This window comes from Sturnus vulgaris, chromosome 3, assembly GCF_052056855.1.
Source record: "Sturnus vulgaris isolate bStuVul1 chromosome 3, bStuVul1.hap1, whole genome shotgun sequence".
Taxonomy (NCBI): Eukaryota; Metazoa; Chordata; class Aves; order Passeriformes; family Sturnidae; genus Sturnus; species Sturnus vulgaris.
This window is the reverse complement of record NC_142245.1, coordinates 4,037,974-4,054,275: the sequence shown is the minus strand read 5'-3', so window position 1 is coordinate 4,054,275 and position 16,302 is coordinate 4,037,974. Positions and strand designations below refer to the sequence as shown.

At 52.6% G+C, this 16,302-nt stretch overlaps 1 protein-coding gene and 1 long non-coding RNA gene across 4 annotated transcripts; one reads left to right on the top strand and one right to left on the bottom strand.

The window, feature by feature from the left end:
* The first annotated feature begins 385 nt into the window (after positions 1 to 385).
* LOC148224145 (uncharacterized) lies at positions 386 to 10,275 on the top strand. The gene is made up of 7 exons (XR_015802067.1): positions 386 to 1,506; positions 2,736 to 2,891; positions 3,930 to 3,989; positions 7,217 to 7,384; positions 7,714 to 8,056; positions 8,843 to 9,745; positions 9,986 to 10,275. It is a non-coding gene; the product is annotated as an uncharacterized LOC148224145 (long non-coding RNA).
* Positions 7,530 to 11,913, bottom strand: LOC148224144 (uncharacterized). 3 transcript variants are annotated; one of them, XM_088160753.1, is made up of 7 exons: positions 10,921 to 11,913; positions 10,742 to 10,820; positions 10,259 to 10,420; positions 8,863 to 8,930; positions 8,651 to 8,733; positions 7,956 to 8,157; positions 7,530 to 7,874 (listed from the first exon to the last, which is right to left on the bottom strand). In XM_088160753.1, the coding sequence occupies exons 1-2, from the start codon at positions 11,590 to 11,592 to the stop codon at positions 10,773 to 10,775; spliced, it is 720 nt and encodes a 239-aa protein (XP_088016879.1). In that variant the 5' UTR covers positions 11,593 to 11,913; the 3' UTR covers positions 7,530 to 7,874; positions 7,956 to 8,157; positions 8,651 to 8,733; positions 8,863 to 8,930; positions 10,259 to 10,420; positions 10,742 to 10,772. The 3 variants fall into 3 exon arrangements, with proteins under 3 accessions (XP_088016879.1, XP_088016878.1, XP_088016877.1); XM_088160752.1 differs by having other exon boundaries at positions 7,956 to 8,178; positions 10,259 to 10,820; XM_088160751.1 differs by having other exon boundaries at positions 7,530 to 8,157; positions 10,259 to 10,820.
* Between the last annotated feature and the right edge of the window lie 4,389 nt (positions 11,914 to 16,302).

The following is a 16,302-nucleotide window of genomic DNA, read 5'->3' as shown; positions in this document are numbered from 1 at the left end:
GAAATTTCTGCTTCCATTTGGGCACCTCCTTCCCCATTCCAGGCCAGTGTAACGCCCCGAGTTATTCCTCATGTCCAAGAGAGAGCACACACAGACCCTGCAGCTCAGTGAAAATTACCCTTCATGACCTGCACCACTGTGCTCTGAGCTTTTTTCCTCCTGTTTCTTAATAATTAGAGAATCACAGAATCCTTTAGGTTGGAAAAGACCTCCAAGATCGAGTCCCATTTGGGAGGAGGTAAAGAAGATTTAGCTCATGCTAAATTTATCTTATCATAGGAATAGATTCAGTGCTGATTTCCCCTCCTGGCTGTATCTATAAATAAAAGCACCACAGGCTTTTCCAGGCTCGGGGCCAAGTGCCAGCACAGAATGGCCATGTCCCTGAGGCCAGGGTCTCATCCTGTCTCTGATGGTGGAGGCTGAAGGATCCAGCAGAAGGCTACAGCAACTGGCAAAGTCGAACAGGACTGTGAGCTCCTCTGCCTCGGGAATCACAGGGGCATTGAATGCTAAGTTTTGGGAGGTGCTGCTGTTGTTTGGACCAAGACTCCCACAGCAAAGCCACTATTGCAGCATCCAAAGAGCGAATTAACAGAGTTGTGCTGCATCTCAGCAGTGGTTTTCATCCTACACCTTCATGTAGGGGTTTGTATGCACTAGAGCCTTCTCGCTTCAGCTTTAGGGCTGCTTCCCCATGGATAATGTGGGCGATCTTGCTGGAGTTTGATCCTCTAAGGTCTCCTGTCACTTCTCATGGCTGAGCTCCCACAGAACACTTGAGGCTGCCTTGTCTCATCGTAGACATGGGGAAAATTCAGCCTAGGGAGGAAAATTCCCTATCTGAGTAGGTTATTCTGTGTTAGATATTCTGCTGTGCTGCAGAAGACCAGCTCCAGAGATTCCCAGTAGGTGCTGCTGGCTTCAGAGCAGCTGGTGGGTGTGTGCCTCTTGGTGTTCCTCAGGGCCCAGCACGCTCCCTTTATCCGGTCAGTGAGCACAGCCAGCTCCAGCTCGGGTCACCTTCCCTTGCCTTGTGCTGGAAGGGAACCCCCAAACACCCTTAGAGCCATGTGGGGCTCTGAAAGAGCTGTTCCTTCTGCTGAAGTAGTTGTTGAAGGTCTTATATCTGAGCTTTTAGATGCCTCATTGGTCACCCAGAGAGCTTGGAAAGCTGAGGTTTTATCTTGTTACTGCTTAGTGGCTGTTGGACCTTTTTAAAACTAGCCCTGTGCCTGGGAGAACAATGTGTCCCTCCCAGAGCCACTTGTGCCAGGTTCCTGGAAAGTTTCCGAGTTGTTTCACTATTTCAGGGATGTTGCTGTCGATACTGTCAAGACTGGCGTGGGAGGAGCCACAGGGAACAAAGGTGCCGTGGCCATCCAGATGCTGTTCCGTATCTCCAGCCTTTGCTTTGTGTCCTGTCATTTTGCCGCAGGGCAATCCCAAGCCAAGGAGAGAAATGAAGACTTTGTAGAAGTATCTCGCAATCTTGGCTTTTCCACGGTAAGCATGCTGTTCACATTCCATAACAAATGAAAAGTGAAACCCTTGGAGCTCCAGCCGTGTCATCCCAAAGCTCCATTTGCATTTTTTCCTCTCCCCCAGTTTCCTGTGGAAGTCAGATTTCCTTGGGTTACAGATCCCAGGGACAATAGAGTTCCCACAATGTTCATTGAAATAGAAGACTGCAGAAAGCACAGACCTTGCCAGTGCAGTGAGGGAGGTGACGAAACGTGAGCTCACTTGCATTTGGAATGGAGGACTTAGCACGGGAAAGAGACCTTGTGGATCCCTGACATGCAGTAGCACTTTGGTAGGCACAGGAGACAACCACCAATGAGACAAAATCCACTGGGAAACAGCACTGCTCTCAGCCATGATCCTATGGCATGTTCTCATCAAACAGCACCGTGTTCTCAGTGTCAAACACCAAGGGGAAAATGTTACCAGTGCCACAAAATGCTTCCTTGTGACTTAAAGCTGGTTTAAATTTTGTCATCAGACTGTAATTTCTTAATTTATGTGGCACTGTGCAGGAGTCTTCCATCTTATTTTACAGGGCGTTTTTATCTTCTAAATTTGTCCCCACTGTCATATTTCAGTTTTCCTAGCAAGTTCTATATCCAACAGTTTCCTAAAGGCAGCTGTTTCAATCTGCCAGTGTATCTGCTTGGTTTTACTTATGGGCAGTGGAAAAATCAAAACCAAGGGGAAAGTAAAAGTTCTCACTCTAAGCTTGTTTAAACTAATAAATCCCTTATGTTTCTCTCTAGTGATGAAAAATCAGATGTAACTGAGAAGTTTTCAATTAAATCTGAATGATAAAGCTCTGGATTTGCAGTTTGTCAGGAGACTGTGCCACAAAGTCCCAGGGGGGTGTTTTGTTCTCCTCTGACACAGGCAGCAGCCATTGCCTTTGAGCAGACTTCTAAAACAGGAATAGGAAGGTGAAGAATTTTAGAATCCAATTCAGTTGCTTCGTGTTTCTTTAGAAATGGAAGCTCCACAGGAAATGTTACTTCTCTCGTGTTCCATCTGTGAACACCACACTGGTGATCATGCTGTTCTAGCCATAGGGACACTAAATACTGGGATGTATGTCAGTTGTCTCCATCACTCAGAAATTACAGATATTTCACAGCTAAAAACTGAATTTCTGTACCTGGAAGGAAGGAAGGAGTACATTTGTCACTCAGTGGTTTTTAACTCCAGTGTGTGCTGCTGTTTTACAGGGAAGGATGCTCTTTTCCCATGACTATTTTTTGGTGTGAGGACTTCAATTATCAAATAGATCTGCCCAATGAAGAGGTGAAAGACCTAATATGACAACAGAACTGGGATGCCTTCATAGCAGGAGACCAGCTTATCAATCAAAAAACTCTGGACAGGTATGTGTAAACGTCACCATATTTGAGAATACTTTGGTTTTTCACTAGTGTTAGCAATTCTGTGACGCTCCTGTAAATCTGTATCCTCAGCATGGAGTTTTCTAATTACAATATTTTTCTTTTTGTCAGATGTAACTATTTAAAAAGAATATTTGTAATGTTTGGTAATGTTACTCTTTAGTTAAATTGTAATAGGTCTAATGCTGTTACTGTTGGGAAAAGGAGTAGTCCAAATGGAAGTTTTTTAATTTGCCAGGAAAACACGGAATAATAGTCTGAAGAAAGCTACATTTTTTAGATTTGCAGGGTTTCTTGTTCTCTCTTTGTAGCTCTGTGTGGGAAGGCTGGCTATGGTAAAATGAGAGACAATCTTCTATGGTTGGTTTTGTCTGCTCACCAGCACTTTGATCACAAGCAATGCTTTTGCTGATTTAGAGTTCCCTTCCATTTGTGCTGCTGTCTTGTGCACCAGAACAGGAGGCAAAACACGGGATATTTTTAGTCTCTTTCCATTTTTTTAATAGCTGTTTCCTAAAGAAAGCAAGCTGTACATTCCCATGGGCAGCCAGCATTGATTGTCTGTTTAAGTGGATCAAAACAGGATGTGTAGAGGTTTTGGAGGCATGTCCAGCAGTTCTAAAGCTGGAGAGATCCATGGAAACTGGCAGAATACAAAGAGGACTCCTGGCTGGGGGAGCAGGAGTAGCACTGCACTGTTGGGGGGATATTCCATGATTTAGAAGCTGGGGTACCAGCCCTGTCCCTGGGGGAGCTCTGTGGCTGTGGCAGCTTCACCTCTGTACCTGCTGCTCAGGAAAGGTGTTTACACAGCAACTTGCTCCATGAAAGGAGGTTAGAAAATAATTACTGAAGGCAAACTAATGAATTGTCTCAGGAGTTGTGTAGCTCCTAGCATTGTGGCATTGATCTTCTGACTTTTACTGGATTTCAAATTGTGTTTCCAACAAGAAAAGCAGGTCAACCTGTCATGTTGATGCAGATTTGGCTGTAAGATCCAATTAGATTTCTCTTTCATAGATCTTTGAAGTGGAGGAAAGATGCCCATAGAAGGTTGAACTCAAGAATAGAACTGACAGAGTGAGCTAAAGGGTTTTATCTTGTGTCCAGTTTAAACATTTAATGAGTGAGAAGCTCACTTTGAATGCATTGAATGTATTAAGGACTTGAGTTTTTTGGTTTGTCTTTTGTGTGTGGCTTTTTGTTTGTTTCTGTGTGTTGTTTGTTTGTTTTTTCCAATGTTTATTTTAGAAATTGATCCTATAGCTGGACAGTTCAGGTAACAGGGATTAGAGTCAGTTCTTGGGCCCAGCACAGGTTTTGTCCCACAGAGACTGATTTAAAATTTTGTCCCACAAAAAGAATTGATTTAAAACTGAACTTCCTGAGATAACACACAGATAATGCACTGGGAATTTGGGGTTCATAGTAAGAGTTGCCAGGTGATTTGGGGAGGCTGAGCTGCATCTCCCCTGCTGCAGGCAGAGCTGGGACAGGAGAGCTCCTCCATTCCCTGGTTCCACAAAATCCCGTGTTTTTCTTCCTGGGACTGCTGTGGGCATTGATTTTGTGAGTTCCAGATAAAGGTTGTGCTTGCTGCTGCACACAGGACCTGCTCCTTCATCTGGGAACTTTTGCTGAGGATGTTGTTACAAGGGAAATGATTCTTCATGCCAGAGGTTCTGCCGTGGCTTTTGTACCAAGGCACCTGATCCTTTATGTGGAATGTGTTGCTGAGGATGTTACAAACACCTGGGCTTTTATGTGGGAGGTTTTATGGAGGATGTTGTTACAAGGGAAATGGTCCTTCATGTGGGAAGTTTTACTTCCCTGTCAAAAAGCTTTGGGAATGCTCAGGAACGCAGCGTGGGATATTTCACCTCTGAAATGGGTCCTGTTTGGTGTAAAATACCCATTTTTTGGTTGGTGTCTGAGAAGGGGAGGGTATTCTGGGTTCCAGCACAACTCCCAGGGCTGCTGCTTTGGGATGTAATGTGGAACCCAGCAATAATTCTGCTCTGCAAACCTGGGAGGGAGTGGAACAGCAAGTGGCAAAGCTGGGCTTTGCTCCTTAAATCCAGAACACCTGGGATTAAGTTCCATCAGCCAGAGGAGGGAATGAACCCTGGTGCCAGCCATCCTGGGGGCTCTGGGCTGCTGTGACCATCTTCTCTATTAACTTTTGCATGATGTGATTGTCCCTTGATGAGAGAAGGCAGAAAATGAGGCAGGAGAAGGGAGCTCGTTGGGTTTCTATGACCTCCAGGCTTGGGGCAGCTGCAGAGCTCTTTGGTTTCAAATAATGCTGCCCAAACACAGCCAACTTGAACCTGTCTTGGGCACTTTTGGATCCCTCTGTGCCACTCCTCCTCTGATCCTTTACCTGCGAGGTGTGGGCTCAGAAACACCTGACCCTACTGGACGGGTTTTTACAGGTACACATTTATTTTCTTAGAGAAGCCATCAGGGGTAATGAAAATCTATGGAAAACAGGTGGCTGGTACACTAGCTGATAGCAAGTCTTGGGCTTTTCTTCTTTTCTTTAACCTGCTCTTAAGAGGACCCTTCAACTGGAAAATTAAACTGGGGGAGGGGGAAAGTTGCTTTCCATTTTTATAAGTATTGCTGTGGATTTTGGTATGTCAGGTGACACCACCAAAATGAGATTGGAAGAACTGAGCTTCAGGACTCTGCACTTGATTTTTTTAATGTGTTTGTGTGGGTGCAGGAAATGCCAAATCCCAAAGCTATTCTATGTCTGTAACATTAAGTGCAACATCTTTAAAGCCAAGTGGTTTTATGGTCTAAAGGCTTTTCTTGTTCCCCAAAAGCCACAAGGAACCTGCCAGCAGCAGGCCGTCACGGCATATTGGGATTTCAATTTGTTGTTGGATTCTTCCCTGCATTCTTCTCTTGGATTTTTGTGCCAGAGGGGCTCTGACCCCAGAGCCATATAGGGTGTCTGTTGCCTTGATAAATGGGAATGAAATTGGCCAAGGCTGTCAGGAAAGCAAAAACATCCTGGGCTTTGTTTGGCCAAAGACGGACCATGAAGATGTCCCTACTAGCAGGGGGTGCGAGTGCTGATCCTTTGGGGCTGTGTGGTGCCTCTGGCCCCTCAGGAGTCAGGGCAGGGCTGAAGGAAGGAGGGAAGCTGCCACAGCTGCAGGTGAGGACAGTGCTGGCTGTTTCAGACTGCTCGGTGCAGAGCTGGAAGAACAGCTTTCCTCCTTTCTCTCCATCCCTGGGCAGAATATTAAGATGATGTTGCACTAAGCTGTGTCTTTTGTGGGTTGTTGTTTGGTTTGGGGTTTTTTTCTGACTTTTGAATGTATTTCCAAGGGGTGCAGTGAGGAGCAAGTTGCTGGGTGTTACCTGATTTCTGACTGACCTATCACAGAAATGGGCATCTGTGTGTGCATGTGCTTCCTGGCAAATCCAGATGTGATGTGGAAATCCTAAAGGAGGTTTTCCAGCCTTGCTTACATGTTCTGAAAATGGAGCTGACCTTGGCAGAATAGCAGCTGTGAAGGGAAGCAGAACTAAAATAAATGTTAAGCAGAACAACCAAGTGAAGTGGCACTTCTTAGTCCTGTGTGCACCTCGAGCCTCTGCCTGCTCTGAGCACTGGGTGCTGCAGATTAACAGAGTCCATTTCAGTGTTTGTTGGGCTGGAGTTTTGTGGTCAGTTAGTTCCTCTAAACAACTCCTCTCCTTTACTGGACACATCCCTGGAGTGGGATCAGACTCACCCTTACCCTGGAGGAATTCTCTGCTCCTCTGGAGAGGGGGTGAAGCCAAGGTTATGAGCAAAGGAAAATAATCATGGGCATTATGTCCTTGCTGCATGCAGCACCACGTGTTTTCCAAGTTCCCAGCACTGATGAATCTGAACAAGAAAATGCCTGTTCTTCCCTTCTCCAGCTCTCCCCCCACACCTCCCCTGCTCTTATCCTTGGTATCCCAAGGTCCTGCATCTCCCTGGCTCTCCAGCTGTAGCTCACCTTGTCCTGCCTGTGACTGATAAAATATGGGCCTGAGATACTTTTTAGCAGCAATCCATTCTTTTAAAGGACACAAAGAGTGTACAATGCAGAAGAGTCTTTAGGAAATACATCCAAATAAGGGCCTCTGGTTTTTCTGTAGTTCTCTTCCTGTTTTCACTTGGGCTGGAAGGATGGGCATGGCCTGTATTTATCATAGCAAAGTGATATTACTAAATTTGTCCAGAAGTTCTAATTATTATTATTATTACTCATTTTATGACAGAAAACACTCTCATTTTGCCTTTCCCACGTTGTTTCCAGGGGCTGCCCAGGATGGACATCTGTGGTCTCAGACAGTGATTCCCTAGGAGCAAGGGGAGCCTTTTCCTCACCTGCACAGCCCAGGTGGATGGCACAGAATTGGTGTGGCCTGACAAGGCATGAACAGCTGTCTGTGTTCGGGAGTGCCTTGAAACCTTTCTCTGTCAGGTTTGGGAGGGGTTTCTCTTTGGGATTTCTTGTGATGCAGCACCCCAGGTATCCCTTTGTGCAAAGTGGTAAAGGATGGAATAACTGACAAGTGGGGTCTGGGATGAAAATGGTTCCGTCAAAATTAAGCAAAGAATGCAATAAGAAAAATGAGCATCCTTTTAATATCTGAAATAGTTAGGAATGAAAATGCTGGGAAAAGGGCACTCTGAATTGGTGTCACCTGTCATGGATAAAACTCCATAGTGGGCAATCAGAGCAGAAGTGTGAAAGCTGGGATCCTTTGGCTTCTGCAGGGGACTTAATTTTCTTTTCCTCCTCTCTTTCAGGACAGGAAAAAATCACGACACTCCTGCTGTCTTTGCCAAGAGCTGTGGTGTTTGAGCAGCCAAAGCCCAGAGGCTTCAGCACCAGAGGGCTCCTGGTGCTGCTGTGCTGTGGGGTAACTCAGAGGATGCAGGGTTCCTCTTTGCCTCCCTGCTGGGATTAACTGCCATGGGAATGTGGGATCTGGGTGAAACTCCAGCTCTCCTGATGTTCAGGGGTGCAAGGTCTGAGGGGATGTGTTTACCTGTGGCTTTCCAGGTCGGCAGGGACAAGAGGAAATGGGTGCCAGAGCCGTGTCCCATCAGGCTCTGTTTCCCTCTGAGGACAGGCAGAGTCTGGGCTGAGGTGAGAATCCTGGGAGTGCTTGGATGAGCAATCCAGGGAACAGGGAGCTCGGGATTGCAGCTGCTGCTGGAACCATTGCCTTAGGTCTGCTCCCTTTGTGCCTGTGACAAGTGGGATTTGTGCTGGAGAGAGAGAGGTGCTGTTGGGAACAAAAGGTGGAATAAATCCTCTCTGGGGATGTGCAGTGAAGGACTGAAGAGCATGGAAGGAGAGAATTGATCATCTGTATCACTATTTCTCCCAAAATTGGGGTGGAGCGGTGATGGGGGTGGTTGGATTTGGTCTGGGCCTGTTATTCTTTGTGCAATTTTTAAAATCTGTTGTATGATTTACTGTCCAGTATCTTTCTAACAAAAGCTGACAGTAATTTAGGTTAAGTATTAGAACCTGGGTCCATTCACTGTAAAAATTTGCCAAGGCTGGAGGACTGGGGTGCTGACTGCTCTCAGGAAAAGTTACTTATTAATACTGGGTCAGATTTCCCTCAGTGACTGTCAGGCCTCAATGGTTTTGCGTTTGTGTTCTTCTCACTGGGAAATTGGAAATAATTTCAGCATAAGTAGAAATTTTAGAAAATCCAGCTAAAAATCTCACCTCTGTCCCTCCTAAGTTATCCCAGTTTTTCCCAGCTAGGAGCTGCACAGAAGTCAGGCAGGGGAAATGACATCAGGGAACAGCTGTAAATCCAAAGGCACAAAGAGGAGATGACCAGCAAAGGGCAGGAAAAGGGAAAGGTTTCAGAAAACATTTCTATGGTCTAATTAATAATAATTTTTGATTCCCTAGTGAGAAGAACACGAACTCACAGCCATTCAGGCCTGACAGTCCCCTGCAGCAAGATCTCAGCACACATCCACAGAGGCAAGTCCAGCATCTGAAAGGAAAGAAAAAACCCAGAAGAAAAAGGTGATTTATTTTGCTTCAAAGTTATTTCAAGTTCTTAAAGCCCAACCAACATTTGCTCTTGATTTTGGTTGGGTGAATCGTGAGCAGTGGGCACAGGTCATGCCACTCATTTAGCTGAAAACCCGGGGTCATTTAGAGGGGACATGAGAAATGTTTGCCAAATGAGGGATTAAAAATAGATAAAAATGGAACCAAGAGCATTCATGAGGTTTCTGGGAATCCATTACATGGTTGTCATAGAATTCATAACAGTGTTTTGAGCTTTTGATGACAACAATGCAGTTCTTTATTTGGATTAATCCAAATAAATTAGATGTGTGGGATTTGGGGTTTATCTGGATTTTAAAGCTCTCATGGTGCTCCTGACACTGCTCAGGAGATGGTAGGAAAAGGAGAGTCAGAGCTCCTAGCAGGCACAGGGTGTTTTCCCCCAGAGTAGATTTTGGAGGAGTTGTTTGGGACTTGGATTGTCTCTCTGGATGATGCCAGTTGCTGTGATTTGTATAATTTGATATATTTGATTCCCAAAACTTCCCAGCCCAGGGACTTGGGCTGACAGCACAAAGATTGTTCTCTGTGCAGTGCCCAGATTTGGGGTTCACTGTCAGCTTTTTTAGTTCTCATTAATTATCCCATAGCCCCAAATTCCCTGCTCAATTCCCACTGCCATAACCTCACAGTGCCTCATGGAGTGTGGATATTCCCAGGCAGAGCTGCCACTTGAATGCCAGCTGTGCCAGGAACCGGCAGAGCTTCCAAGGAAGATCAGCAGCACTGGGACAGGTATAGGTGTATATTCCAAAGAATTTTCTATTTCAAATCCTCATCCCCCAGTCCCACCCATGTCCCTGGGGGGCACTTGACAGAGCTGCCTGGAATTCAGCTGACTGAGCTCGGGCTCCAGGTGATATTTTCAAGGAGGAGAAGGCAGGGGCTGGAGGAGCTCCCTGTGCCCACAGGGGCACATCTCTCCCTACAGAATCTCAGTTCCCTTCAGAGCCTCTGCATGTTCTTTTCCCTCAGGAAAGGGATGGACATCCCTGCCTTCAGCGCATCTCCAGTGGGACCCATGTGCGAAAGTTTTCCATCCCTTCTGCACTTCCAGCTGGCTCCCTGAAAAACTCCCACCTTCATCCAAACAAAACTGCATCTCACCCAAACCTTTGATTTTAAGGCATCTCTGCAGGCTGTTGGTTGGGATTTAATATCTGTGAGGGAAGAGTGCCTTGGCTTTAGTGCTGCTGCTGCTGGATGATGGCCTCAGGCTGGAAGGGATTCAGGGAGGCCGGGACATACCTGGCAGCTACGTGGGAACTCTGGGAGGTCGGAACCGGGAATTGCTGTCTGAGCTCCTCTGCAAGCAGTCCGTGCTGCCACCACCAGGAAATGCCAGCTGTTCCTTGGTGCTCTTGGGCTCTCGGTGGCCTCTGTCCGGGCTGAAGCATCTCCAGGTTCCTGCTGAGAGCAGCCCCCAAGCTGTGTCTGTGCCAGCGCTGGCTGGGCACCCCAGCGCCCATCCCTGGGATTTGTGCTTGGCACAGGCGGGACACTGCAGGCACAGCCCCTCCCCTGCAGAGCCCAAGGACAAGGGGTGCTGGGTGCCTTTTGGGGGCTCCTGGCCTCCTCCTGCCCTGCATTCCCAGCCAGCTGGGACACATAAAAGCTCTGAGGAATGTTGCTGGCAGCGAGTGGGAGACACCGAGGTGTCTGTGCAGCTCTGGGCCACAAAAGCAGCCCCAGCTTCAGCAGCTGCCATCATTTTGGCCTGGCAATACTCACCTGCAGGAAATGTATTTACTTGAGAGTCAGATTAAAGAATCCCTCTCAACCCCGATATATCCTCAATATCTCCGGTGACCTGGAAGTAAAGAGGAAAACTCTAAGCTGAATTTTTTCAAAAGAGGTTTTGCTATCACAGAGCTTTTTTATGCATTGCAAAGCAAGGGGGAGCATCTCACCTGGCAGGTGTTGGAGAAACATCCTGAGTGGAACCGTGCCCGGCCCCGGCCGAGCGGCTCCTCCCGCCCACGGTGCTCCAGCCCCGCTCCCGTTCCACAGGGAGCCCCACGGGAGTGCGGACACGGGAAAAGGGGAGGCAGGCGCTGCTCTCTGCTGAGGGCGGCGGGGGCTTTGCACACCCGCGGCATGGGGGCACCAGGAGCGGCGGGATTTGAGCCTCCAAGGTTGGCACGGCGTTCCCCGTACCCCGGGCGGTTCCAGCGGCGATCCAGTGTCTGCAAGAGAAGATCCCACCGCCGTTCTCCCAGGCACGGGTACCGGCAGAGCCCCGGCTCCCCACGGCCGCAGCGGGATCGCGCCCGGAGTTCCACGCCCGCTGCGGCCGAAGCAGGAGCGGCAGCGCCAGGCTCGGTCCCAGCGCCCGTCCCGGGGTGGCTCCTGCTGCCCGCGGCGATCCCGGTCCAGGATCCCAGCCCCGATTCCGTCCCGGTCCTGCGAACCGCACCCTGCCAGCCCAGGGAGAGGCGGCACCGCTCGGAGCCCCCCGCGGGCATCGACAAGACCCAGACCCGGCTCCTGGACCCACCTGAGCACCCGGAGCTCCGCGCAGCACCAGGAGCAGCCCCCGCGCTGGGTTCGGCGCAGCGCTCCAAGCGATGGTCCCGCCGCATCCCAGGAGAAGCATCCGCGTATGGAGCGGGCCGGGAGCGGCTCGGCCGCACTTGAAGGGCGCGGGCGGGGCGGGGCCCCGGGGGCGGCACCTGCACAGGTGTGTGGGGCGGGGCCTGCACAGGTGTGCGGAGCCCCAGAGCGCCTGCGCGGGGCGGGGCTGAGGGAGATTTAAACCGCGGGGCGAGCACGGCGGAGCCATTTGCTCCACAGCGCTCGGGAGGGAGGCTGCGCCCGGGCCGGGCTCTGTATCTCTTTTTCTCTGTGTTTCTTTTCTTCTATACTTCTTTTCTTCTACGCTTCTTTTTTTCTCTACCTCTCGTTTTTTCCTCCCCTTTCCTCCCCTTTCCTCCCCTCCCCCACCCCCCTCCTCCCTCCCCCCCCCCTACCCCCCCCTCCCTCTCCCCCCTAGCCCTCCCCTCCCTCCCCCCCGGCCCGGCTCCCCCCTATCCCCCCCATGCCCCTATACACCCTACCCTACCCTCCCCTACCCTACCCTACCCTCCCCTACCCTACTCCTCTTTCCTTTTGCTCTTCCTTCCACCGTTCCTTCCCCCCCAATCCTGGCTCTCCCGTCCCCTCTCCCTGCTCCCGTTCCCCCCCCAATTTTTCCCCACCTGCCTTCAATCCTCCCCCTCCTTGCTCCACCCTCCCTTTCCCCCCCACCTCCCCCTGCCCCGCACCCCCCACCTGCCCTCCGTCCTTGGCTCACCCACCCCGTCTGCCCCCCCTATTCCCATCCTCCATCCCCGCCTTTTTCTCTCTTTCCCCCGCAGCCGCGGGGTTCGGGGTGCCGGATAATAAAGCCCAGAGGGCCGGAGCCGGCGCCCCGCACCGTCCCTGCCCCACACGGGGACTGGCCCGCTCTGCGGGTGTCCCCATGCCGGTCCAACACACCGCCCCACAGCGCCGGGGCTCCGGCTTTCCCTACATCACACTGGGGGTCCCCGGGGGTCGGGGCTGGGGGGGATCCCCTCATTAGGAGGGATCCCGGGGTGGGGGTTGGGGGGGGATCCCCTCGTTAGGAGGGGGTCCTGGGGGGGTTTAGGATGGGCCCCCTCATTAGGAGGGGGTCCGGGGGAGGGGGGGGAGGGGTCCCCTCCGGAGGAGGGGCCCCTGGGGCGGGGCGGGGGGCGGGCCCCCTCCGGAGGGGGGGGTCCGGGGGGGAGGGGGTTGGGGGGTAGTTTCCCCCCTAGCCCCTCCCATCCCGGGCCCTCCTCTCCGGAGGGGACCCGGTCCCTGAGCCCCTCCCCAGGACCCCCCTCCTCCGGACGGGGCCCCGTGGGGGGGGCTCAGGAGGGGAGGGGCGGTTCGTTGTCTGGCGATAATTTTTTTTTTTTTTTTTTTGGGTCTATTCACGCTGCAGAGTGATGTGCCCTCTTCTGCTTCCCCCCCACCCCCCGGGGCCCATCCGGAGGAGGGGGGTCCTGGGGAGGGGCTCAGGGGACGAGTCCCCTCCGGAGGGGAGGGCCCGGGGTGGGAGGGGCTGGGGGGGGAAAACCCCCCAACCCCTCCCCCCCGGACCCCTCCTCCGGAGGGGGCCCGCCCCCCGCCCCCCCCAGGGGCCCCTCCTCCGGAGGGGACCCCTCCCACCCCCCCTCCCAATCCCACCCACCCCGGACCCCCTCCTAATGAGGGGGCCCATCCTAACCCCCCACCACCACCCCAGCACCCCCTCCTGAGGAGGGGGCCCACCCCGACCCCCCCTGCCCGCCCCCCAGTGTGATGTGGGGACAGCCGGACAGCCGGCACTGTGGGGCAGTGTTGTGTGTGGGGGGGATTCCCGCGAGGGGCGCCGGCTCCGGCCCTCAGGGCTTTATTATCCGGCACCCCGAACCCCGCGGCTGCGGGGGAACAAACAAAGGGACAAGGGACAAAAAGAAGGGACAGCAGGGATGAGGAGGGGGTTCGGGATGCGGAGAGAAGCGGGAGGGGAAAGGAAAGGCTGGGCTGGGGGGAGAGGGACGGTGAACAGAGGAGGGGGAATAGAAATGGGTTGTGGGGTAGGGACAGGAGAGGAAGGATGGGGGGGGTCAGGTTTGGGGGAGAAAGAACAGGAACAGGGGGAGGAGGAAAGAAAGGTAGAGGGGGGAGAGCAGAGGTGGCCGAAATGGCAGGGAAAGGGGAGAAAGGGAGAGAAAGAACAGGAACACGGGGAGAAGGAAGGAGGGTTAAAGGGGGGGACAGAAGGAGAGGCTGAAAGGGGGGAAAGGAGGAAAGGAAGGGGAACACGAGGAGGAGGAAGGAGGGGGAGAGGGTTTGAGAGGACGGGAACCCGAAGTCGGGTCTGTCCCTCTGTGCAGAGCTCCGACAGCAGCCGTCCGTCCTCAGAGAGCTCATAGTGAGCAAATGGCGGCCGAGCCGATTTCCGGGAATTAAATAACCTCGGCCCCACCCCGCGCAGCCGCCCTGGGGACCCGCACACCTGAGCCGGGCCCGCCCCGCACACCTGAGCCGGGACCGGGCCCGCCCCTGAATCACCGCCCCCAGTACAGCTCGGGACCGCCCCGGTACCGCCCCTGAATCACCGCCCCCGGTACCGCCCAGTACCGCCCCCGGTACCGCCCCTGAATCACCGCCCCCGGTACCGCCCAGTACCGCCCCCGGTACCTCCGGGCTCCGCCCCGAGCTCGCCCGGCGCCCCGCCCTACCCGGGCTGGGGCGGGGCCATCGCTCGCAGCCCGGCCCCTCTCCCCCGGGCCGAACCGGGGCTGCTCCCGGCGCCGGGTCCGGCCCATCGGCTGCGGGTCCTGCCCGCGTCCCCGGAGGCTCCCGGGGCCGGAGGAGCGGGGCGACATCGGGGCTGGGATGGGGACCGGGCTCGCTGCTCCGCCCGCGGTCCCGCCAGGACTCGGTCCCGGGACACCTCGAGCCCCGCCGGTCCCCGCAGCGGCGGGGGAGATTTTTTATCCAGCGTAGGCAGAGAGTTCTCATAGAGAAACACCAAAAATAAAGGATACTGGCGGGGAGTGGGGGGGGTTGGAGGACAGCGTTTTCTGCTTTAAATTGAAAAGCGCATCGGGAAAAATAAATCTGTGGAACAGCTCCTTTGCAAGCCGGGACTGGGTTCTGTGTAATCTGCTCCGATTCCGATTCTCCCGTGGGATTTTTCAACCCGTGGGACTCCAATGAAACGCCAGGTGCTGAGCACCACAGAAGATAATGGGAAAACATTCCTGCTCGGACAGAGTCCCCGTGGACCTGGCACTGCCCAGCATTCCTGACCAGGGCTTGGGGATTCCAGCACAACCCCCCAGCACATCCCACTGCTTCCTAAAGTCCCCTTCAAGTGGGATCAATCTTTGGGACAGGGATACACCCAAACCCAGCAAAGGTGGCTTTAACCGATCTTGGGATGTCCTCTCTGCCCTCCTCACCCAATTCTCGCTGCCAAAACCCAGCCTGAGGGTCAGCTCCCCATCCCTTCAAATCTCTTCAAGGATTTGCACTTGGATTTCTCCATCCAGCAGGCCAGCAATGCTGTTCTCCTCATTGGAGATCTTGACCGCAGAGGCGTCCCCGCCGCTGCCTGGATGGAGCGGCGAGCGGGCGGTGTCTGTAAATGGAGGGGATGGCTCAAGGCGAGTTCGCGGTGCCGGGGGCGGCGCGGGCCGGGCAGGGATGAGCGGCCGGGGCTGCGCGGCTGCCGAGTGCAGGAGGGGGGCAGCGCCGCCGCCTTGTGGACACAGCGCGGTACTGCAGCCACCTCCGAGCCGGCGCCCTGGCAGTGCTGCCGCCGTGTGGACACAGCGCGGTACTGCAGCCACCTCCGAGCCGGCGCCCTGGCAGTGCTGCCGCCTTGTGGACACAGCGCGGTACTGCAGCAGTGCCCCCCTCAAGATGGCGGAAGGGACACTCCATGTGGGACTGCCGCCACGCTCAATATGGCGGCTGTTGCAGGCCCCCCGACAGAGAGAGGCGTTCACAACGCTGCCTGTCGGAGCCCGCCCGGATCCGGCGCGCCCGCGGTGCCGCTGAGCCCACAGTCCGTGTCCGCACATTTGGAAACGCCGCGGAAAATCGCGCCGGCGGGATCGGTGGCGGCGTCGCGAGCAGGCAATCCGTTAGACGGACCGGGGGACCTTGCTTTCCCGCCCCTTTGGCCGCCATATTTAGAAGGTCAAGAGAGTGTCGGCTGAGCCGCCATCTTGGGAGTGCTGCCACGCTCAACATGGCGGCCGCGGAAGGCCCCGACAGGAAGCGGCGTGGCCGCAGTTCCGCGCTGTGCCCACAAGGCGGCAGCGCTGCCACCGAGCTCGGCCCGGCCCTGCGGAGCTTTGGGGACACAGAAGGGAAGGCAAAGAGTCCCAATCCTGCAAAAATTCCTCCTAAGGGAATGCCCCAAATAAACCCCGACCAAAACTAAAAATAGCCTGCGTCTAAACAAACGAAAACCAAAAAAACGCCCTTTGGATATAAAAAAGATTATATATTTAAAAAAATATTTAATTTATATTCATATTCAAAATCTTCACATATTTTATGTATTCAATTCCTATTATATCATTTAATAATTTTATTATTTTATACACATCTTTATATTACTAATATTTATTTCTATTTTATGTATATATCTTTATATATTATATATTTGAATGTTTATATTTTTATTATTATTTATTAAAAAGCTTTGCCTCTAACCAAAGAGAAACAAAAAACCCCTTTATTTTAAACTATATTTAAATATATTTTTCTATTTATATGTAATTGAT

Bases quoted from the DNA above. Each gene is read 5' to 3' on its own strand.
- LOC148224144 (XM_088160752.1), bottom strand. From the start codon at position 11,792: ATGGCTCCGCCGTGCTCGCCCCGCGGTTTAAATCTCCCTCAGCCCCGC. The intron at 10,821-10,920 runs GTGAGATGCTCC...CTTTACTTCCAG, and splicing joins GTTTCTCCAACACCTGCCAG to GTCACCGGAGATATTGAGGA.